General features: G+C 35.1%; 1 protein-coding gene across 1 annotated transcript; it reads right to left on the minus strand.

Moving 5' to 3' along the window:
- Positions 1-1,559: 1,559 nt before the first annotated feature.
- LOC129322817 (methionine aminopeptidase 1D, chloroplastic/mitochondrial) lies at positions 1,560-10,532 on the minus strand. Its single transcript, XM_054969224.1, has 10 exons — positions 10,346-10,532; positions 9,924-9,993; positions 9,151-9,379; positions 4,242-4,403; positions 4,119-4,160; positions 3,907-3,978; positions 2,969-3,048; positions 2,311-2,408; positions 2,120-2,167; positions 1,560-1,995 (listed from the first exon to the last, which is right to left on the minus strand). The coding sequence occupies exons 1-10, from the start codon at positions 10,455-10,457 to the stop codon at positions 1,856-1,858; spliced, it is 1,053 nt and encodes a 350-aa protein (XP_054825199.1). The 5' UTR covers positions 10,458-10,532; the 3' UTR covers positions 1,560-1,855.
- Positions 10,533-10,801: the final 269 nt, after the last annotated feature.

Consider the following 10,801-nt stretch of genomic DNA (forward strand, 5'->3'; position numbering starts at 1 on the left):
CTTTGCTTTTGTTTTAGAGACTTTTGCAAATTTAGCTCATATCATATGACCAAATAAAAATAATAGCCCAACCTTTCTTAAATTTAAACAATGGCCTTTTAATATTTATCTGAAATTTAATTAACAAAACTTTTCTTTTAAAATTATAGTGCTTTAGTTTTTTAAAATGCCTAAAGATCCTAAATATAATAGAATAGAGCAAATGAATGAAGACTTAAATTGTTCATGATTTTTTATTTTATTAGTTTAGATATTTGATTGTCTGTGATAAGCTAAAGGTTCAAAATTTTTTGCAAACTATGTTTGATCCATTTTGAAAAAATGATTCTGTATTTTTTGTATTATTAATATGGCTTATATATCAGTGATATATAATAATATATCATTGATGTACTATCATAAATTAATATAACTAAACAATCAGATATAAACTTGTTTATTATTGTATATCAATAATGTTGTATCGTAGATCTGTAACATGAAAAACACATAATTATTTGCTCAAAACAAATCAAACACAATTTGCAAAAAATTTTGGACTCTTAGTTTGTCACAAAGAATCAAATACTTAAACTAATAAAATAAAAAATCATGAACAATAAGAGAACAATCTATGTTTTCTGATAATAATTCAAACAAAGTTTCATAATCAATGACAACAAATCACATATTACGAACAAATGAACAACTATTTGATAAAAATATTATTGAGAAATATGACGATGGTGAATGATAAATAATAAATCCCAACCTACTATTCAACTTCCAAAAACCAAAATCTGATGATCAGTCTTATAAGTACTGGATAATGTTATTAAGAAATATTTGATGGTGATCCTCATGGGGCAAAAAAGGAAAGGAATAATTGTGAAAGGGAAAGAAATAAGATGGTCATGTGTGCAAGGAATCGATTCAATTAGCTAAAGGTTAAAGAATTTAGCTGAACATTAAAATCATTCAATTACACAAGATATATTCCTAACTTAGTTCATGCGGAAGTTATTGCCACATGTTTTATATATTTGTTCTGTGGATTAAAAAGAAAAATTACCTCCAACTAATTTTGTAAATGAGCCACGTTCCAAAATATATGAAAACCTCATTTGTAATTTCTAGAAACTTTATTTTTCATGACCATTTGGCTAATATTCTCTTTGATTTATTTGCAAAATATTTTATTAGTAAATTATCACTTTTGTTTAATAGGAACCCTTAATTCATCTTAATATACATAGTTTTTCTCCAAATTTCAACATTAGTAATTTGTTTTAGTAATTTAACTCTTTTATCCTAGTAAATCTTTTTCTATCATGATAACCAGTTTGAGAGATATTATATTATAAGAAAAGCTCATTTTATCATAAACTTTATAAAAATACTTTTGACTTTTAATTATCATGTTAGCCCCTTTCAATTGTAGTAGAGTTTGAAAATATGACTTAAAATCTTCTCTACCACAATAAACCTATATTTACTATGATAGTATTTTGAAAAGTAAGGGTTACTCTTTATTGCCATGATAGACTCTCTCCTACATATGTATTTAATGGACAAAGCAATTGTTGAACTTTATAATTTGTGAAAAATCAGTTTAAAATTTTAGAATGTTACACTGTCTCTCAGCCTCTCGATAAATACGGGTCACTTTTTACTAGAGAACGGAAGAAACATTGAAACAGGCATGGGGGAAAAAATTCTAGCAAGAGGGCATCGGCCAAAAAAATGAGGATAAACGCAACACCTCCTGACCTCCAGCATGTATTCCTTGCTCTGGAAGTCACTAAAACAATGACCGGTGGAATATGCCTTCAGGCAAGGATCTGTTGGCAAGTATTAAGCGTTGGATCTGTCAGCATTAAGTAAGAATCTCAGCCCCGTCTGAGGTGACTAGGATGGTGTGTTCAAACTGCGCCGAGAGACTTCCATCTTCAGTTACAACGGTCCAATTGTCATTCCACATAATGGGATTGATGCTGCCAACAGTCAGCATTGGTTCTGCACAAATTAACCGTATGTGACTATGTGCAGCCAAAACAAAAAATAATAACAACAACAATAATAATATTGCTGATACGACAAAGTCATGCATAATCTCGATTTCACTAACTCAACCCATTACCAATTGTGAATGTTTGGTTCAACATCATCCTTCCATCATCATTGTTTCCTGAAAACATCAATAAATTTATTATGCAGTAATAGTTGAAAATTCCAAGAAAACATAGCCTTTGATCCCCTTCAAAAGGTAATGAACTAAAGAACTGAAATGAAGCCGCATAATGACACGAGCATGAAGTTGAGAATAGTAACTGTAATGAAGAATAACTGGATCAGCATGAAAGACATGTCCAACTCCATGACCAACAAACTGTCGGACAACACCATAATGAAATTTATCTGCATGATCACTGTCAATAGATTAAAAAAAGGGGGGGGGATCAATTTTGAATCATTATATGATCAAGAATCATAATTGACAAAGTTGGCAAAAAAAATAATAATAATTCATGAAATTCTTGCGCCTAATAGGGTCTTCAACTACTTTATTAATCAGTAACACAAGCATAAGGCGATTCTTGTAAACCGCTTTCAATAAAGAAACAGCAGGAGGGAGAAGCAGTAATGAATATTATGAGAAATATTTTAAGAAAAACATTGTATTGGGTTTTTTTCTTTCCATTCTGAATTCAAATTTCTCCATCCTCCCAAACAAAGCTGAAGCATCAAGGTAGAAGAATTTTAGTACGCCTTAAAAGGATGCAGCAGTAGAAAAAACAAATGACTCTCCTATGAAGTTTGAGGCCTAAAACTGTTCACGGCTGGCTAAGATGTAGACAAGTTAATCGTGATGGACATAAAGCAATGCAATTTCTATGAATAAAAAAATAAAGGAAAATAAAATAAGCAAAGTGTGACAGCTTTTGTAACTGCAGAGTTCTGCATTATGAGGTAAATACAAACTTCTTACTGAATTGTTTTGCCAATTTTCATGAACTCCACCCCCGGTGCACATATAGATATTGCTTTGTCCAGACATTCTTTAGTTACCTATGTCAACATCAAACAATCATCAAGCCCATTATGATCTATGGAAAAGGTTAGCCATGCAAAATATGTTTCTGCTATCATGCTCTACTATAATATTAAATCACCAATAATAATTTGCGCAGGCTAATGCCATATATCCCTTATGACAAGAAATAGCAGTAATGTTGAAGTACCTACAAGTAAACTTTAAATTCTTTCCATGCATATAATCGAGCATGTTGCAAATTATCAGTTAAATTTGAAGTTAAAAAGCCACTCCGGTATGTAATACCTTCCCCATGTTAAAGGCTTGTTCAGTATGTCATATGGTCATAGACATGAATAGACCTCTAAAACTAATCAAATCCCAGCTTGTATAGGTCCCAACGTGTAGTAATCGTGCTTCAATTGGGTTCTAAATTGGGTGCTCATCCATGGCAATGGGCAACATACTTGTATAGGCCCCCACATCCAGACCAATCAGATTTTATTTGAACGATTTGGGTTTTAAATTTTAAATTAAAATTATCAATATCATTGAGTCAACTGATGGAAGATTATTGATTTTGTATTCCACTTATATTAAGATAAATTAAATATCAAAATTTGAAGGGGGGTAAAATCTTGGTTATCTAAATTTAATCTGTAGGGTACATATGAGCAATGAGCACTGATAAGCTTCAAATCTATGATCATACCAGTAGTTCAGTCAAATTCTATGGAATAATTTACCTTTGCAAACAAACCAGTCACTAAAATGGTTGTGAGATAAAAAAGAAGAAGAAGAAGAAGAAGAAGAAGCCACTGATATAAAACTTCACTGCTATGACAGTGAGGAACAAACGGATATCAGCACATATTAATGTTCCGTATTGGCACCTGAACTAGATTTCTTGCCTCATCATCAACATCTCCACAAAGGAAAGTTGCTGATGTATCACCATGATAACCCTACAGCTCAACCAACCAATATGAAGTCACCAAAATAAAGTCTTAAAAGTCATTAAAGATGCCAACAGAAAACAGATAAGGAAGTATCTACTTTCAAATTTCAATGAAATTACTATCAAAGAAAAAGATAAAAACCTTACATTTAGATAAACTGTAACATCAATATTGATTATATCACCATCCTGTACATTAAAGAATGTTCAGCAATTAATTTTCTCACACTAGATTAAATTCAAAGAACTTGTATACCTGTAAAGACGGACCTCAAGTGGTCGGGAATCTGGTATTCCATGGCAGATGCATTCATTTACAGATGTGCAGACACTTTTTGGAAAATTGCCGTAGCCAAGAGGAGATGGGTAGGCACCATTATCAATTATCATTTGATGAACTGCTTCATCAATTTCATCTGTCATTATGCCCGGCTGCCAACAGAAGTTAAAACTAAGTAAAAACAATCATGACAACAGATGCATCATGCAAGTTCTTTCACATTTCACATCAAATTATATATCCTATTATTATAAAAAAAGAACTATGGCTGCCATGCCTTGCACTAACCTACAAGCAAGGCAGATAATCCTAAGAATTTTAGCCATCTTCAGAATTTAGTTCATTGCTTATTTTATTGTATAACAAGAAGTCAAGCTGATAAGAAATATGGAAAATACTACTTTAGAAGAAGATGATTATAGCTGTGTTACTTTTCAATTACTTTTGTTTGTCAGTTTCCTTTTCAGCAATTAGGAATATTTTATAATTTTGTCTTCAGCAAGTGGATAGAGGTTTCCTCATGGAGAAGGAAATCTCATGCCTATAAAAAGGATGCAGAAATGTATTTGAGGGCAGATTGGATGAATGAACTTATTTGACGTACTCTGATTGCTCTCTCCCTCTAGTCTGTATGCTCTCCCTCTCAGTTCTTCATCCCTCTTTGTTCTGCTTCCTCCTCTCGTCCCTATCCCGGTATTTTGTCTCTCTCTCCCTCCCTATCTCGATCTCTCACCCTGTTTCTGCTGTATCTTCCTTTTTCAATTCTGTTCAAATCAGTATGAGCATGTGCGTGTGTGTGTGATGTACAGCATTTGTATAGGAGCTAAGAAGCACATACACTAGCCTTTTCCAACTACCATATCACGCGTCTGTGCATTTGTGGCATTCTTGCTACTATGTCCTGTCTTCTCTTTTATAAATTATTTTGGCAGAAGTGTTTCAAGTAATGCCAAAATGAGTTGGAAATGAGTTGAAGCTTCTCCAACCCATTTTGAAATGCAAAAAGACTGTTTTGAAACCATATTGAAAGTTTGATACATGTTATATTAAGTAACATCATTGAAATGCTTGAAACTTAACAGAGTGCAGGTAAAGTACATCTTACTATCTTGTGATTTTGCACAAAATAATTTATCCCCTTGTAGTTTAAAATTTATCATGCAACCCCCTTGTAGTTAGCTTAGTTAACACCTAAATCATCTAATGATAATTTTGCCTTAAATTTACTAAGACAGTCACGTGAAAACTAAAACAAGGGTTCTCATAGTTTGAAATATGATCAAATTAGATCATGAAAAAAATTTAAGCCTACTACTTGTATGAGGCTAGTGGTCCTCTTAATCCAAAAATGGTCTTAGAACACTTTGAAACTATTCTAATTATAGGAGAAACTAACATTTAACAATAAAACTCCGCCTATGTTTATAGCCGGTCCCAAGCCCGGGTAAAGGAGGAGGGTTGTGTTAGGCCATCAACAGCCAATGTAAAAATTTGTTGAATCTATCATGAACATGGACAATAGACGTTATAATGTTAATGCTAGGTCGTTGCCCGTAAGTAACGCGCTGCATGGCTCGAGTACAGTGATAAGTGAGTTAGAGCCGCTGCATCGGCGCCCGGATGTAGTGTTAAATGAGCAAGGGCTACCGCGTCATTCTGGACGCACGCGGCTAAAGAAGTTAGTCCATAAGAGCAAAATTAGATTTGGTACTTGGAATGTTGGGACATTAAATTGTAAATCTGTAGAGGTTGTAGGGGTTATGATTCAAAGGAAAATCAATATCCTTTGCTTGCAAGAAACAAAATGGCGTGGAGAAGAAGCTAAGGATATTCAAGGTTTCAAACTTTGGTATACAGGAAAAGTAAGTGCACGCAATGGAGTAGGCATCATTATAGATAAGGAGTGGAAGAAGAACGTTGTAGAAGTTAGCAGAATTGGAGACAGAATTATTTCTTTAAAAATGATAATTGGACGTGAGACTGTTAATATTGTTAGCGCTTATGCGCCGCAAGTCGGGACAGAAGCCAGTCTTAAGGAATTATTTTGGGAGGATCTGGAGGGGTTGATTCGACACATACCACAGAGTGAAAAGATTTTTATTGGAGGAGACTTTAATGGGCATGTCGGGAGGGAAGCTGGCAGTATGCGAGGGTGCATGGTGGTTTTGGTTTTGGAGAGCTAAACAATGAAGGGCAAACTCTTCTTGATTTCTCATTGGCGTATGATTTTAAGATTGCCAATACTTGTTTCAAGAAGAGAGATGAGCATCTCATCACCTACAAAAGTGGAGCCTCAAGGTCGCAGATTGATTTTCTTTTGGTTAGGAACACAGATAGAAAACTTTGTAAAAATTGTAAGGTGATCCCTGGAGATGCTGTAACGACACAACATAGGGTCCTAGTCCTTGATGTGTGTATTATGAGTAAAATCCAAAAACGTCGACAAGTAGTAACACCAAGGATTAGGTGGTGGCAATTAAAAGGTGAGAAGCAAGATATTTTCAAGCGAAATCTTTTGGATAAAGGAATTTGGGATTCTCAGGGAAGTGCTAACATCATATGGGAGGATATGGCTAAAAAGATACGGGAGGTTGCAAAAGTAGTTTTGGGAGAATCGAAAGGTCCTGGTCCGAGAGATAAGGAGTCTTGGTGGTGGAATAATAGTGTACAGGACAAAATCAAGTATAAGAAGAACTGTTTTAAAGCCATACATTTGTGTAACAATGAGGAAAATTGGGAGAGGTACCGTATGGCTAAGAAGGAAACTAAGAGAGCTGTGGGTGAAGCTCGTTCTAAAGCTTTTGAAGAATTTTATAAGAACCTTGAGACGAAGGAAGGAGAGCAAAATATTTATAAGATTGCCAAGAGTAGGGAAAGAAAATCAAGAGATCTAGAACAGGTAAGGTGTATTAAGGATGAAGAGGGAAGAATTTTAGTTACAGATGATGAAATTAAAAATAGATGGGAGACTTATTTTTCTAAACTTTTCAATGATGGAGAGGATTCATCTAGTAACTTGGAGGATTTAGTAACTGGTGAAGGAGAACAAAATTTGTCATTCTATCGAAACATACGTGATAAGGAGGTAAAGGAAGCTCTTAAGAAAATGGCAAATGGTAGAGCTAACGGACCTGATTGTATATCTATCGAAGCGTGGAAATGTTTAGGTGAAGAAGGGGTGAGATGGTTAACTAAGTTATTTAATGTGATTTTACGGTCCAAGAAAATGCCTGATGAGTGGAGGAGAAGTACATTAATTCCTATTTATAAAAATAAAGGAGATATTCAGAATTGTACTAACTATAGAGGGATTAAACTCATGAGCCACACAATGAAATTGTGGGAGAAAGTAATTGAGCACAGGTTGAGATTGGAGACAAGTATTTCTGAGAATCAATTTGGTTTTATGCCAGGTAGATCAACTACAGAGGCGATTTATCTACTAAGGGGATTAATGGAAAAGTATCGTTGTAAAGATAAAGATCTACACATGGTTTTTATTGATTTGGAAAAAGCTTATGACCGTATACCAAGAGAAGTGCTTTGGAAAGCGTTGGAAAAAAAGGGAGTACGGATTGCTTATATTAAAGCCATACAAGATATGTATGAGGGGGTAAAAACTAGTATAAGAACGCCTAGTGGTCAAACAAAGGATTTTCCTATAAAGATTGGGCTACATCAGGGATCATCTCTGAGTCCTTATTTGTTCAACTTGATTTTAAATGTTTTGACGGAACATATTCAAGAGGAAATCCCGAAATGTATGCTCTTCGCGGATGATATAGTTCTTATAGCAGAGACAAGAGAAGAGGTTAATTGCAAACTTGAGTTATGGAGGAGGACATTGGAGTCGAAAGGTTTTCGTCTGAGTAGAAGTAAGACGGAATATTTATATTGTAAATTTGATAAAGGACTATTCGAAAATAATTTGGAAGTAAAATTGGGAGATCAAATTATACCTCAAGTGGAAAAGTTTAGATATTTGGGAGCCATTATCCAAAATGATGGCGAAATCAGTGGAGATATTTCACATAGAATTCAAGCTGGGTGGTTTAATTGGAGAAAAGCTAAAGGAGTTATTTGTGACCGTAAGGTGCCTAATAAACTTAAAGGAAAGTTTTATCGTACTGCTATCAGACCGGCAATGTTATATAGTAGTGAATGCTGGGCTCTAACGGGACAGCAAGAGCATAAAGTTGGAGTAGCAGAGATGAGAATGTTACGATGGATGTGCGGACATACACGTAAAGATAAAATTCGAAATGAGCACATACGTGAAAAAGTGAGGGTGGCACCTATTGAGGAAAAAATGGTAGAAAATCGGTTGAGATGGTTTGGGCATGTACAAAGAAGACCAAGGGAGGCACCAGTGAGAAGAGTGGAACATATAACTTTGAGTCCGATTAAGAGAGGTAGAGGAAGGCCTAAGAGAACACTCTTGGAAGTTGTTGAACGTGATCTCTTAATTAATAATATTTCTAAAAGCTTAATAAATGATAGAGCACAATGGCGTCTTGCAATCCATGTAGCCGACCTCACCTAGTGGGATAAAGGCTTGTTGTTGTTGTTGTAACATTTAACAATAAAATTGTTCATATTTGTAACATTCATGTGACTATTTTTGTGTAAAATTTTGATGTAAAATACAAAATGTGGTTAATTGGTAACTAAACAAACCAAAAGAACTGTTAATTAACACACTTGTAAACCACAAGAAGAAAACTAATTTTGGGTCAAACCATAGGAGGATAGACGATAATTTACCAAAACAAAAATATGGCATATTTCCATATCACATTGCTTCAAGTAAGATACCCTTGCGCATATCTGCGCATCATAGCATTGGAGATATGCAACATGCATATAAATGGTTGACTAGCAAAAAAGATGAAAATTCACCTTGACTAAGGTGCCAGCAAATTGAAGAACCTGCGCTGCAAGCCTTCCAGAAGCTCTCATGTGTTCTATCCCCTGCTCATCATGAACTTCAGGTCCACTCGCTATCCCAGGCAGCATCTTAGATTTAACATATGGAGGCCTTGGTATGTGCTTAGGCACTGGTCGAGGTGGAGAAACTTTTCCTGGCTTCAAACGCTTACGCTTACTATTTGACAAATCATCTAGCCTTCTGCAGATATCATCATAAGTCATCACCCGAACATAAATTAGAAAGGCGTGCATGCATGGTGGTTTTGATTGCAGTCTATCACAGAAAGATACAAATATTGAAATAGTCAGTATTCTGAAATTCAGAGATAACCAAGATCATCCCAGAACTTTGATCCCTTCAGCACTACGTGAGTTCACTTTGTATTTCAAGCGACAAACTTTTCGTTGACCATCAGATTTGTGAATTGGCAACAGCAATAATTATACAGCGTCAACCTACTTCCATAATCTGAGTAAGCCAATATGACTTCCACTACTTATTTCCAGGAAAGAACTTAGTGACAATCATTCTTCCACATATAGTATCCACTTAATATTTGTGCAATAGCAATATCATTAGAATGTGAGATTAACGCCACAGAATGAATAACTGACAACAAAGTAACATGTCTGTTACAGGATAGACGATGGACAATCTAAATTATTTATATGGAAGGAATGCTACTAACATCATGCAATCTTGTACATAAAGGTTTTACAAATGCAGAATATGGCGTAAGCACCTGCTATTGAACAAGAGATTGGTCAAGCCGGAAAGAGTTCTGGATAACTGCATTGAAACACGGGTGCATCCTGCCAGAAAATGAAAATAAGTAAAGTGAGGCAATTAGAAAAGAAACAAAGAAAATATAATCACCACTAATGAATATGTAAAATGAAATGTATTGGAAGTTGCACTCTTCATAAGGCATAAATAGTACAACTTATCTCAAACTCCGTGTAAAGCATAAGGTCATCAAGTCTAGTTGATATAAAATTGACTGCAAATACATGTATATATTGACTTTGGAGACAAATGCATGTTTGATTGTAGTTCCATTAAGCTAATGAGACAACGATAACGAAATAGCCGCGATATGTTTTTGGCTTGAACAAGTAATCTAAAATTGTACACAGAGGAGGAAGCAGAAGAAGATGAAAGAACCTGGCTTATAACGGAACAGTTGAGGGAGGGGCTGCGTTGAGCGTGAGAGGAGATCTCCAACAAAAGAAGACATCAATCTGGGTTGCACAGAGATGGCGCGGGCGCTTCCCATTTTTGCTTTTATTATCTTCCAATCTTTCCCCCCCTGACCTCCTTTGTTATCCGTTAATGCTCATTTCGCCGTTCCCACGGCGTGAGCGATGGAGGTTTTCTTTTATTTTTTTTATTATTATTATTATTATTATTTTGCTTGACTGAGGCCCGCCGCTATCCCTTCATGGATCTGAGACCGTGGTGGCCCGAAGGCTTGGCTTCTCTCAACTCTTTTCCGCCATTGACCCAATAGAAAAAAAAAAAAAAAACCGATCATTGTGACGATGATCCAGTTTTTATCATGTTTTAAAATTATCTAAATTATATACTGCGAATATTATAATTTTGTGTGGATGTCCACAG

Source organism: Prosopis cineraria, unplaced genomic scaffold (genome assembly GCF_029017545.1).
Source record: "Prosopis cineraria cultivar Desert tree isolate PC_DT_omini unplaced genomic scaffold, ASM2901754v1 PC10, whole genome shotgun sequence".
Taxonomy (NCBI): domain Eukaryota; kingdom Viridiplantae; phylum Streptophyta; class Magnoliopsida; order Fabales; family Fabaceae; genus Prosopis; species Prosopis cineraria.